General features: G+C 41.3%; 1 protein-coding gene across 2 annotated transcripts in view; it reads left to right on the top strand.

Moving 5' to 3' along the window:
• The window catches only part of PLPP3 (phospholipid phosphatase 3), an 87,282-nt gene that overhangs the window by 26,515 nt on the left and 46,622 nt on the right, over nucleotides 1-14,145 (top strand). The window contains exon 2 of one of the 2 annotated variants that reach the window (XM_086952723.1): nucleotides 11,415-11,572. In XM_086952723.1, the coding sequence (XP_086808849.1) occupies nucleotides 11,415-11,572 (158 nt within the window). Of the gene's footprint in view, nucleotides 1-11,414; nucleotides 11,573-11,851; nucleotides 12,010-14,145 lie in introns of both variants that reach the window. The other variant, XM_086952720.1, reaches the window with a different exon arrangement.

The raw sequence follows: 14,145 nt of genomic DNA, 5'->3' as shown, positions 1-14,145 counted from the left end.
TTTTTCTGTGCTTCTTTAAGATGAGTTGACGTCCTCTGCTATAAATGCATTGGATGCTTGTTGTTGTGTCTGTTGCTTTTGGAAAACCTTAAAAACTCCAGACACTTCTACTTCTTCAACAGGAAACTGTAGTTCTAAGGTGGCTAACTTTCAAATGTACAGCAACAATAATGATAAAAACACAGGAGTCATTCCTCTCCTGTATAATTGTCTATTGTCTGTGAGCCCCGCCTGTTGTGGATATGACAGCACTTTCAATAGCTGTTCGAAGATTAAACATCAGTACTGTAACTTCTGAAATATGTAGACCAGCCTAGCCGGCTTTGTTCCTTCTTGTTCAGTCATGTTTCAGTGCCTTACCCTGCATTTAACACATGAATCTATGATTCAGTGGAACATCTGTATAACCATGCGGATCTTCCCTCGTCCATCGATGTTTAGTGATGCCATGCACCATTATGACTTTTTCTACAGTATAGCATATATTTCTAATTACCAATGAGGACCTACATTGTTATGACTCATTCATGTACCAACAGAGCGATGGGGTAGGAAGATGGATCCCGTAGAATTCCACATGAAACTCTTGACCTGTATACCTGTAACGTTCCACCTTCTCACTCGTATTTTCTTTTGCTATGTCAATGACTACATGCAGAAATTTCTAGACATCTCTGTAGAAGATCCAATACCAACAGAAGTGAGTGTGTCTAGGTTTAAGTTCGAGGTTCGGACGCTAGGATTCTCTACCAAGCATTCCAGTACACGCTTGAATTGTTCATCCAATCTTCTTGAAATACAGATATTCTTGAAAACAATTCCAGTTCCTAGACATTTTAGCACACCTATATATTTGGCAGAAAAGTGATAAATAATATAGACTAATCATCAGAACTAAACGTTTTGAAAACTCTGAGTACATGCTGCTATAAGTGCCTTATAAAGTCAAAGTCATTGTCCCTTACTGAGGTTTCATGTGGGAATACCTATCCAAAAGTTATGAACATCGATAAACTCCACCTAGAGAAACCAGACTGTTAGTATCAAAAACCAAGACAATCCACAAACATAGAAGTATGACAACAATTTTGCATCGGCCGAGGGGCACAGAACAACATGGTTGATAGCACTCCCCAACCAGAAAATGTAGACAGTGAGGCACTAAGAGTAACAAAATGCAACTTTTACTCACATTATACATTAGCATCGGTGCTACTTAAATTGCTATATAATAAGGACTGGTAACTTACCTTGCACTAGAATACATGAAAACTTGCCTTCCTCTGTGTTTTGTTGTACCTCTCTCTAAAAACGGGAGGTACGGTAAATGTATTGAAATTTACCATGACAGATGGTACAAGTCCACGACTAGACTAAAGGGAGGTCTAGTATACCTAACTCTACTGATAGCTTAATTTTCAAATTCTGTAATGACTTACATTTTAATCATATCTATGGTGATAGGATAGGTCTGCGTAGGCAAGAGACCACCACCACTAGTTTTAAAAAAAATGAAAATTTCAACTCTCTTAGTCAATTTTTCCAAAATGGAAAGAAGAACTACAATAAGCCATCTGACATTCCCAAAAATAGTATTTGTCTGAATTATTGATTCATTTCAGAACTCCAGCTGCTATGGAGCAAATCATCATGGTCATGGTGCCCAGATGTGCTTCAGTGTGTGGTGAGCCTCAGGCTTGCTCGCTCAGCATCTGTGACCTTTGAGGCATTAATGCCAGCTAAGAAATTAACCATGCCACAATGCCTGATTGAAATCTTTCCTGCCTGTCATATGCCAGCATTAGCACACAACTCATTATTTTTATAATAAATCATGCCTAGTATCCATTATGGTTCCACCCCTGCTTAGCAAAGCCCTCTCTGAAGTTACCCTAGCTGTGTTCATACCTTCAGCATTTCCAGATGGAGCTTGTTGAGAAATTCATAACAAGGAACAGGCGAGCAGCTCTGTGATTTATTTAGATCCATAATTGAGAAGCTAAGTAAGAGCTTTGGGGAAGATCAAACATTTAGTACACATGCTAAATAAAAAGAAATTTAGTAATAAAAAGGATCATGTTGATTTACCAGTGTGTACCTCTTGCCGACTGAATAAAAAGAAAATATGAATGTTGGCAAAGCCGCTTCTTTGATCTGTGTTTAAGTGAGTGGCCTGTATGTTTCATCCATTTGATCACAGCGCAACACGTGTTGCCACTTGGCAGCATGCATGGAGCAAGACTCAAACTTGAAAAAGTGTGAAAAAGCTTCATTCCCAGTTCCTCGCAAGAGTGCTGTAATGCCCCTTAATTCGGCAATCCTTCAAAAATGAGCAAGAAGTCTCATCAAAAGATTTAAAAAGGCAAGAAAAATACTCTAAAAAAAAACAGTGAACTTTGTATTTGGTCACTTTTCTGGGCTTCAGACTCGTGAATGGTTTCAGTGCTTGTATTTTGTTACAGAATTGCATGCTGGCCTTATTTTTGCAGGTGGCTGCTGGCAGTTCCAGGGCCAGGATCCATGTTTATAATGGGAATATTGTGAGGGCTAGCAAAAATGCAGGGGTGGAAACCTTTAAGTATTCTTAGTCCTAGGATATGGTAAAAAAAACAATTAAAGCAATCTTAGGTGAGAGCTAAGCGTGGTACAGAAGCTAAACACTATATTGCTTTTTACGTCTCCTGGCCCATGAAGATATTCTGCGATAGGAACTGGAAGGATAGTTTGGAGTATGTGAATGTCCACGAGGAATTTTGTGTTTCTAGTGTTTCATTACACACCCAAACAAACCACATATAGACTCAGGTTGCTCATGTGTATATATTTCATTAAATATATTGCACCATCCCAACTCCCCACCCACGAGTAAATGTAATTCTAACAAATGTTTTCGCCTTTAAAAACAACAAAAAAAATATGACTGACCTAAAGTAGCAGTTCAACCTCAAGGTGTGAATCATGGCTAGACTTTGACATTTGTTTTATGTGTTGTAAGAGAAACCAAGGGCAACCCAATAGCCAGTTACCTGGGTGCTATAGCAACAGGAGAGAATACAGTGGTTTCTTCATGGCCACTAACACTAAGGGGTCGATTACGATGCTGTCTGGAAAGGCTCTGTATGAGATTCGATATCTCAGAACCCAATTCGGAACCCTTGATTCTGATCGAATCATACACATTTCCCAACAACTGATTACGATGCCCAGAAACCATTCGGGCTGTCCAAATAGGTTCCGAACAGCAATTGGACAGACTGAGTCATCTGGAGCCAATACGTACAATCCTATGGACACGATTTTTGAACTACTGATTGCGATGAGCGATTTGGACAGCCGTTCCGATTCGGTTTGCCTGACACAAAACGGCTGTCGGAATCTGACTTCAGGGGCCTGTAGCAGGACCCCCTTCACCCTGAGGCCTCTGGTTAGGGCCTGTGAAGATACCCATGGTACCCCTCTTTGCAGCCATGCACAGTGTGACAGGCACCATGTGTGCCTGCCACAGGATGAAAGGTTTTCCCCACCCATCCCTTTTTTCATTGGGAGCCTGTGTTCTCGTTCGGAACACAGGCTCCCATTGAAGTCAATGCGAGTCTGAATGAATGATGTTGGGAAGCCTCATAATCAGTTGGTTGGACTTGCACAACCCGATTCGTTCGGAAACGCTAATATGTAAGGCTCTTGAAAATCCCTTCTTATTACTGAATATATAGGCATGGTTAAGTTCCTATTCATCAACAATCATTAATTTCGGGGCTTTCCCAAATTTTCATGACTGCGTGCCCATGATAATCATGGAATTCCTTTTAGCCAGTGCTAGACCAAATCACAACCCGAGTAAGGTGGAGAATGTAGATCATCCATCACATTCTCTACATTTTGTGCATTGCTCCTCCCAGCATGCACATAGGATGGGTTTAGGGAGGTGGCTAGGACGGTCTCCTAATGAACCCTTTTGGAAAGATCCGGTCGCAGACCCCCACCTCTTCCCCTGGGGACAGGAAGATGTCACCTCCCTCAGACTCCTTGGGCATACCCTTGCTCAGAACCAGGCAGCAGAACTTGCACCATGCAGCCTATCGTTGCTCCAGGGGCCTCTTCGCTCCACCCACAAGAAGGACCTGAATGTCCATACCTGGGTTAGTGCAGCCAGGGACTGCACTCAGCCTTGTGGGAACACTCAGGCCCCCATCAAGGACCGAGAGGGGCTCCAAGTCTATTAAGATGCTCAGGGATCAGATATGTGCATGCGCACACTCTAATGCCATGTACACCTGCACATCCCCCCGGAGCGGTGTATTTCATGCCGTCACCTGGGCATGTTTTGCAGCAACAACAATAACCTTCCATTTATCTTTGCACCAGGGCAGGGTTCTACTAGTGTGCGCGGCACAGACGATAAGTGTGTCCTGTTGTGAACATTTGTGTGTTCACGTTTACTACTCAAGTGCTGAGGGATGCGAACTGCCCCTGCGCCTCTGCATTCTTCCATGCTGGAGAAGCTTGCAACGACTTGCTTTGACAAATGGCTTCGTGGGTTACAGCAGACACCAGCCTCTCGGTGCTCTGAACACAACCACACACCAACAGGAAATCATTACACTCCGCCTCGGGGGGCAGCGCCTCCCCTTGGCCTGCGTCTGCCATGTAGTCATGCGGACGGGCAAATATTGACTTTTGCAATATCAGGTGGACGCTTCTAAGAACTTTCCGCATTAGACTGCAGCGGACGCTTTCCTGCCTGGAAGCTGTTCCTTCTCGGGAAATAAAGGCGCTGCCAATAAAAAACGCTTTCACTCCTGAGGTTTTCGTCTCTGGACCGCATTGTGAACTTTGTTCCCGGGCTTAAAACTGAAACTGTTATTGCGGTTTCAGAGCAGTGTAACAGAGTTGAAAGATACAGTTAAACTGTTTGTGTAAGGACACGAGGAATGTTTTGATGAAACTGAATGAGTGCCAACGTTTGGCTCTGTACACACTGCCCTACGTTTGTTGTGTTGCCGTTGAAAACTGCTGATGGTGCTTTTCTGAAGGGAGGGGTTTCCCATCTCTGCTTTATTCGCTCTGCTGTTCCAGCCTCTCCATAAATTCTCAACAGCAGCTTGGCGCCATCATTGCCTTGCTACACGCTCAACAATCTAGGAGCTGCTGCCATATTGACAACACCCTGGGTGTGCAACCTGCCAGATGTGAGGTGTGCCACCACCCCGCCCCCGGTTTATTCCACCACAAATCAATAAGGTATGCCATTCCATTATGAGTGTTGGACAATTCCAGAGGAATCTGATGTATGCCTTTCATCCGCACATGCTGGCGTAGGCGGAGTGGTACAGAGTGGGAAACATTGGCAGGGTGATTTATCTTTCATAGACAGCGCAAAACGTGATGGATTAAATGTGTACATAAATCTTAGCCACTGTTGCCACATTCCATTCCATTGTTTTAGGTAATCTGGTCCTTTACAAACAAGTACCAGATTTACTCAAATTAGCATTGGCCCCATTTGCTTTGGCACAATGAGTTTAGGACTTACCCCTCCTGCTTAGAGAGATTCTCATAACACAAAACGTGAAGGGTGGACTCTATACATATATCTTAGCCACTGTTAATACTCTGGGCCACATTCCATTCCATTGGTTTTGGGTAATTTATGCTTTACTCAAATTAGCATTGGCCCCACCACAGGGCTATGCTAATAACACAACAAATGATGGAGGGAATGACTGCGCTAATTACTCTGTGCTATATTTATTTCTATCCTTTTTAGCCCGTCAGTGCCATTGCAGGTAGGGATCAACCAAATGCAGTTCTCTTTCATTTGTTGTGTTGTATACATTACAATAAATACTAAAAGAAATGATTTAAGTGAGAAATATCCAAATGCACACATCAGCTGAACTCATTATGGATCATGGGGCTATATGTGGGCTGCCAGATTTGAATCCCTGGTATGGGCTGTTAAGTGCTGTGATTCAAGCTAAGGTGAACTTGACTCATACATTTAGGGCCTTATTTAGAGTTTGGGTGCTGGGATACTCCAAAGGTGTCAGATGTACCGCTCACCATATTACAAGAGCATTAGAGATTAATGCCTTTGTGATACAGAGAATATCTGCCATGCTTTAGTGGAGTTTCCCAAGTGCCAAACTCTAAATAAGGCCCTTGTCTTTAAAAGGATGAAGACCAACAGGGCATCGGTATCATGTGCATTGCTGCATGGCTGCAGAATACCTCCTCAATGGGATCCAATTGAAAGTGTTTCACAAATCAAGAACCCACTATAAAATAATTAACATCACTTATTCCGTTGTAGGGCATTTTAATTAGGTGTATGGCAAACATTAAGTATATGAGAGAAGGCTCCAAAAAATAGGCACAAGTGAAACAGAAAAAAAAGCCTTTGGGTGGAGAACAATCTCACCAACCCTTGAGAAAAGCGTAGCTGGCCCATCCTGTTCAATCAATCCTTAGATCTCTTATCTTCTTGCCAGGCGTATCTTTAATATGTGCTTGTGATCTTTCTCTTTATATAGTCTGTAGTAATACTGTCCATCTCTGGCACCCCTTTGTTCTGTAAATCACTGCACATTTTTAAATGAAGCTCAGTGTTCACAACTGATCTGTGTCATCTGTAGAGAGGACTAAGTGATTCTCAGATTCTGTACAAGTGACTTTACATTGTGTTCACAAAAAATAGGATTTTACAAGTTTGCCTGAAAAAGTACCCTAGCGTCTATACGGAGTTGAAGGAAGCCCGAAGGCATACACTGTTATTTTTTAGTTCCATTGTGAAGGAAGAGCTACCCTACCAACTGGGCTCCCAACCAAACAGATCCACTCCTGCACGTAGTCGTGAGTCCCTGGCTCCAGAGAATGTAGCACAAAACAGTATTTTCATTAAAACTCACTATACAGGGACGGGCTCTGTTCCTTCTTAGGCCTCATAAAGAGGTCCCCAGACATATTCCATGTATCTCCAAAGCTCTGCAATTGCCAATACCTCAGGCATCAGCGCCTCCATCCCGACAAGGTTATGTTTGAGACCTTACGTTTCAAATTAGGAACAGGGGATTAGCTTTACATTGGTAATTCTGATCTTGGGTCATATCCAGCACTTTACCTGCAGATCGGGGTAGACTACCCAGCTCCTCAGAGGTACTGCTGACTTTCTAGTCCTGATTCAGCAGGTAACTGGCCATATCCGGATTACCAGGGAACATGTTAAGCGACCCCATGAGCAGAGAACAGTCATGTCTTTGGAGTGGTGCTTGCTTTGCTCATTTTTCTAGCTCAAAGGCAGAGCTACACATTATTTCAATGATGTTTCATTTAAACACCATGTCTTAGCTGTAATGGAAAACTAAGTTAAGTGACGGATCCTCGAGTTTTCCAAGTAGGATCAGAACACATGTATTTTGTGGTTTAACCACTGCAAAGGGGGTGCATTGACCTGCGGCAAATAGTGAATCCCCTGGGTATAATGGCTTAGCGGGCTGTGTTACGAAGAAATTACTTCCTCGTCAGTGGCTTTAAGAGTGGGTGGCCAGGGCATTATTTCTTAAAGCCTAGTAAAGTATTCGCATCCTGACAAAGATTGAAAATCCCACATTCCTCGGTGTGTTTAACTTTGTTAACATGTAGATGTTTCAATTGAATAGAATTGGATACCTGAAAGAAAGACTGGTTTGTCTTTTATGTTCCACTTCTCCCCTTCCCAAGAAAATATCTACCTGTTCTAGTAAAAACAACATTTGTTTTCACAAAAGTGAGATATATTTTGGTGAGAGAAGGTCTAGATTCACACTCTTGTGTTCGGGAGAGTATTTTAACACTCAGATGTTCTCATTGCTTGTGATATTTTGCTGATTAACGACAGTCTCTCATCCATGTTTCTCTGCTACATTAATCCAGAGAGAGGTGATGGCAATGCACTAGCATCAAAACCTGAGCAGACCTTGGCGGTCAAAGGTGTGACTCCTTCTGGAGTAGACTCAGCTTTTCATCATTTCAAGTTTGTTAAACTCAGGACCTATTTGCAGCAGAAAATTATAGTGATAAAGATATGATATTGACATCTTTGGGTGAAAAACCATATAATAATGTGATCCTCGTGGAATTATATTCACTTTTATATGGAGAGTCCTTACGTTTCATTCTTAACATATATGCATTCTATCATTCCAAGCCATAGGGTTGGTGTAAATAGGGACTAGGAGATTTTTGAGTTTGGACAATGAATAGAGGAAGAATGTAAGATGTTATTCAGGTAAATATGTATCTACTGCAGTAAAGCCTCGATACTATGTGGTGGGTCAGAATAATGGTTCTTGCAGAAGATAGTCAAATTGCATTGATTTAAAGAAAATAGGGTTATCACCCTTGGGACCTGGCTAGGGCTCTCCCGTTGTCTAGCGTGGGGCAGATAATTTTACGCTTTTCCAGAGGGGGGCTGCATTTTCAGCTGCTGTCCTTCCTTAATCCCATCACTTGAGTCCCATCGGCCTGGGCGAGTTTATGGCTCACACAAGTTACAATGTCATCAGGCGGGCTGCAATGACATCATCATGGACGTGAAGAAGCATCCAATACAGCTCCCTTTGGGTTGGGTTTGTTTAGAGCAGGAACCATTCATATTCCATTAAATGACACACTCTTTCAAGCAACCAGGGAAATATACCATAATAATGTATTATTACCACCAGGGTAAAAATTATTGGCAATAAATACCATGAGAGAAAAAATATAGATTTATCTGTATACTCTTCAACATGTTCCTTTCACATTTAAAATAAATCATGCTTTAAGCGCATTTTCACAAGTTGTTAATACATACTGGCTGTATTCATGGAGAATCCTAGAATTTAGGAGAAAGCCTTAATTTAATGTTTGAGTAGTGACTACACATTTTTTATTATCTTGGCCTCGGCCTGGTATGTTCTGTAACCAGTTCAGTTTTTATATGTTTATGATACTTTGGCACCAAATGTCATTCCTAGGCCGCTCCAGAGAGCATTGGACAAGCGAGAGCGCGTGGTTTTTAAGCTGTGTGCTCGTTGCTAGGACTATATTTAGTTTCACATCATTCCCATGTCAAGGCAGAGAACCTGAGGTTATGGTTTCACTATAAAAAAGGCGCCATTGAATTGAAAATATCCTCTGCACACCACAAACCCAGGCTAGAGAAAACACAACCAAAACAAGCCCATCTGTGTGTGTTTACTGTTTTGTTTGCTTAAAAGAAAGGAAACCACACACAGTGCACGTATTATGACCATGGTGTTCTATTGTCTGGAAAACACTGAACATAACAAGTGATGTACATTCTCTTGCATCAAGTCAAAAAAGTGGAATCCTAATACTAAATGAAAAGAGCAGCATGTTCTCAGAGCATTCTTAGCTTGCAGCTGTATTAGATTATTTGAACGCCATGTGGCCTGCAGATATGTCATGCGAAAACTATTAGAAGAGCTAGAGAAATAGCAGTGGCCACGTAAGTGTACTCTGCATGGTCGCCGGGATGAGGTGGAATTTAGGGAATAAGTAGAGTGTGATGTGGGATCAAATCAGGCCCTATCGGCTTTGAGAAGAGATTCTATTACAGTACCAAGGGTTCTATCCCAAATATTGACATCAGAATCTAGCTGTCTCCCAGTAGAGTTTTTAAAGCCAAGAGTACAGGATTTAAAATTATATCAGTAGCGGAATATGGGTGAGAGGAATCCACTGGAAAAAAATTGTTTGTTGTGATGTGATTAAAAAAGATGATCATGCATTGACTTGTTTACTGCCATGCTATAAATGGAGTCTCTATTATGATTAAATTACATGAATCCCAAGAAGGGTTTCTCACTATCACTGCCAGTTTTATTCATCTGAAAACTTGTGAAGTCCTTCCTATGTTTTTCAAAGCAGAGCAGCTATAAAAGGTTTTTAATTGATAAATGAGGATTTTTCAGGCTGCAGGTGGACTCAAATTCCACCAATTAAAAAACATAAAGTTAATATGATCTTTTAGAAGAGAACAAGTGACCACGTTTGGTGACAACACTTAAAGCTATGGCAGTGGTAATAGAGGTAAAATACTAATTTTCATGATCAGAAAACATAGAGGGAATATTCCACTCTTATCTCGCCCATTGCTGCTTTTAGGAGCAATCCTATGCTCTCTGCTAGTTGCACCATACATACATTCTTGCATATTCCATGTCTTAGAACCACCACTGTTATTACTTAGTTCAACCATATGGAACCATGGATGTATACAATGAGAGCACATATATGTTAGCTATCCACGAGGGCATGCAGCTCTTTAACAAACAGATTTAAATTGGTAAGAAATAGAAAGAGGTATTGTTGGTCAATCCTGTTGAATCTTTAGTCATTCCTGTCAAAAAAGTTCTTTATAAAAGTTGGTCTGTGTAAAAAAATAAAGATGCTTGTACTCTACTAATGTAGGTGAATTAACACTATGTCTCAGTAATAAATTAAAGTTTTGGGGCAAGCGATTTTTGTTGAACTCACAACACATGGTCAGGAAGAAAAACTTCTCCCATCATTCCCGTAACCTATTTTCTGATGGAGAGTTGAAATTGGAAACAAGTCGGACAAGGAACATAGAAGAACGGTCTTAAAAGCCAATGCAATGTTTTAGAACCAAGATGCACAGAGTTCATATTTCTGCTTGCTTTATTGGTAATATTGCTTTTAAAATTATATTGTAAATAAATGTTTTCCCAAACCTATTTTCAGAATGTTTGAGCTGTACTCCATTGGTCACTGCTGGATCTGGAGGAATTGGGAAGTGACCAAAGTCCACATGCCCACACAAAACTCCCATTCCTCCTTCACAGGGAGGACATATTCACTAATCTGCCAGCCACCTAAAAACGGCCTCAGACACCACTGAAAAAGTCCTAAGATTCTGGTTTCATGGGTGGAAGAGGGCTTCCTGAGTGATGCCCCCACAGGCAATTCTTAAAATAATCTTTGCAGTATTGTTGGATGGGTGATGTGCCAACATGTCAGGTGGCAGGTAAGATGCAACGTAACATGGGTTATTTTTTTTCCCCTCAAGTACTCGATACAGGCTCAAAAGCAAATACACTTCTATAATAGTTGATGTCTTGAATCAATTGATACTTTTGCAAAAATACACTAAAAAATCAGTATACCATTTTAAAAAACAAAAACTGAACAGTCATTCTCAAAAGTAATTTTATTTGTTTAATAAAATATTACAGAGTGCAGTTTTAAAAATGTTGATGCACGCCTTGAGTGTTGAATGCAGTTGTCCAGTAGCCACCGGGCAGGCTCCATTTCCACACATGCTGTTGGCTTGAATTATGCCCACCAAATATTGCCTGGTTTCATCATGCAGGATAGTAACACTCATGCTCTGCACTTTGTTTACACAGTCACTCTCCCTGCAGCAGTGATGAACACCACTTCTTATGTCAAGCCCTACAAGCGGGGCTTTTACTGCAGTGATGAGTCCATCCAGTACCCCCTATTGAAAAGCACTGTACCTACCCCCGTGCTGTTTGCAGTAGGAGTTCTGCTGACGTTCATATCTGTAAGTTACCAATCTGTGGCACAGAAGACTATGCTGGGACCCTGCAAAACATACACAATGTTGCCTAAATTCATTGCTATCAATATGTTTTGCTCAATTCGCCTTTGATCAAACGATGAGCCAATGTGGGTATTAATATGACTGTAGAGCAAGACTTAAACAGACAACGACAGAAACTGTGTATGGGTATTGCATTGTCCCAGTGGGTCTGTGCTGCATGTCGTTCATGTGTGTCCATGTTACTGATGTGTTTTTGTGTCTCTCTTGCTCTTTCGCTAGCTGGCCTGCCCTTCCTGGTTATTGAGACTAGCACAATCCGGCCGTACAGACGGGGCTTTTACTGCAATGATGAAAGTATCAAGTACCCATCCAAACCAGGAGAGACCATTAATGATGCTGTGCTCTGTGCCGCTGGCATTCTCATTGCCATTCTTGCTGTAAGTCTGCGATCATACAATCCAAGTGCTCCATCCTTTCTTGCATCTTGCATCGCTTTCCTCTGGCGGGCGCTACATTCAGCACGTACAAACATGGCCGCTTGGCTAACCACTCACTGACTAGATCTGGAAATGAAAAAAAGCCGAATCTAGGAATCTCGGCTTCTTCTATTAAATAGTTATGCTGTAATCAGGCAAATTGGATTTAATTACCCCGTCTGCCATTGAAATGTGCAGACCATAAATATTATACTCCCAAGATTACATGTGGCAAGAAGAGTAGCATCCCAAACTCAGAAACCTGCAATCCTTTGGAGATTGTATACCCCACCATCATACACACCTCCATCAAATCTGGCTAAATACTGATGGCACACCTTCTAAGATAAGGTAAACATAGGAAAAAACAAAAAACAAAACCTAGCTTCCACTTTCTGAACCAGATATATTCTGGATCTGTCTTAATAAATAAAGGTTTGGCAGAAATTACATCTGCTTATTTCACATGGATTCGTGCTGGATGTAGTTGGTGCTCATTGTTCTTCCTTCTGTCTAAAAACTGTTAATTTGGGGCAAATTGGCTGGTGCTGCTTCGCATGCTTTTGCTGTCCGGTAGTCTGTTACTGTTGTCAAATGTTGCTTTCTTAATATATGCAAGTACAAATGCAAACAGAGTTTATAAACATGTTTTTTTATTATTTGTAATTAAATGTTGTGTTAACTGAATCAAGTATTCCAACGTTTGAGCAATGTAAGTTCTTATCTAATTAGCGGTCTTAATTAACTTTATTACAATTTGAAGAAAGCTAATCTAGCATGAAGAGAAACTGAGCTCTGTATGTCAAGTGGGACTTTACATATTAGCGTTTCACGTAGAAATTATATTTCACAAATATGCAGCTGCTTTATATTTATGAATGCTCGCAGTTTTACATGCAGGGGGTGTGCGATTTTCCCAATATCAAAGATCAAGTGCCAGAAGGGGGATTAGAACCCGGGTCCCCAGGTTGAAAGCTTCACCACGAGACTAATTGAGACGATAAGAGTTTAAAGAGAGTCATAAACACAGCCTCTTTCACATAATCTGCCCGCATATTCCCTTCACTCACAGTCTGCTTCTAATTACTGACAGTGATTGATAAACAGGAGTGTTGGGTTTCAATCAGGAAACACGTGGAGCAAAAACAACAATCAACCAAACGAGTTGATCAATCTGTTGTCAAACTAGAAACATTAGACTGATGTATTGTCTGGGTTCAGGGAGGGGCCCGATAAAGAGCTATCTGGGCGGTGTGTGGAATACCAGGGGGTTTCTAATACTGAAGGCAAACTGTAAAATATATATATATATATATGCTGGTGTGCAAACAAACTCCAGCGGCTGTGTGAAAATGATACCGCAGGCCAAAATATGTCTTTCTGACTGCTCCAATCCCTCATCTTTTAACACGTGACTGAACAAAGGTCAGGTGACCGGGAAAAGCAAGGTAATAGGACATCTTTTCATTTAATCACAGACGAAAATTCATCCCTGCGAAATGCTCAGAATGTGTTTTGAGTAAATGTATAGAAAAACATCATGTGTGAACTGAGGCAAAGAAACAGTGAGATCGCTCAGGTGTTAATAACTTTTCAATAATGTTAAGGGAATTGTTCTGAGGGACCTTTGCTTCAGAAGGATTTGACAAGTCATTATTCTAAAATACATGCAAAAATGAAGAAAAAAACAGACTCTGGTTTAATACACACTTCATTTTACAAGCAGTGTCATGTACCCTCTTGCAACCTTTGAATTATGCACCCCTTGGCCCTGTCATATCCGAGTTCAGTTGAGAAACAGCAGTGAGATGTAACCATACACATTATGTTGTCTGCATTCATTTCTATGTCCATTTTGTATTCCTTTGTGCATTCATAGAAACACTACAAAAAAAAGTAGGAACGCAGGGGCACCATAGGTCCAAATGCATGAAGCTGGCTGAATTTTCAAGGCGGGCGACTGACCACTTGGCCATTGACCTTCTTTCTGTAGTTTTCTTGCCTCTCTCCATCCCACAACTTTCAACTCTGACAGATTCAAACTCCACTGAAGCTGTAGGTTCTCACCAAAGTGTTTTACCACTGTGTAGGGTTCAA

The sequence above is a fragment of the Lissotriton vulgaris genome, chromosome 1_1 (genome assembly GCF_964263255.1).
Source record: "Lissotriton vulgaris chromosome 1_1, aLisVul1.2, whole genome shotgun sequence".
NCBI classification, from domain to species: Eukaryota; Metazoa; Chordata; class Amphibia; order Caudata; family Salamandridae; genus Lissotriton; species Lissotriton vulgaris.
The sequence above is the reverse complement of the archived record's forward strand: the minus strand, read 5'-3'. Positions and strand labels throughout refer to the sequence as shown.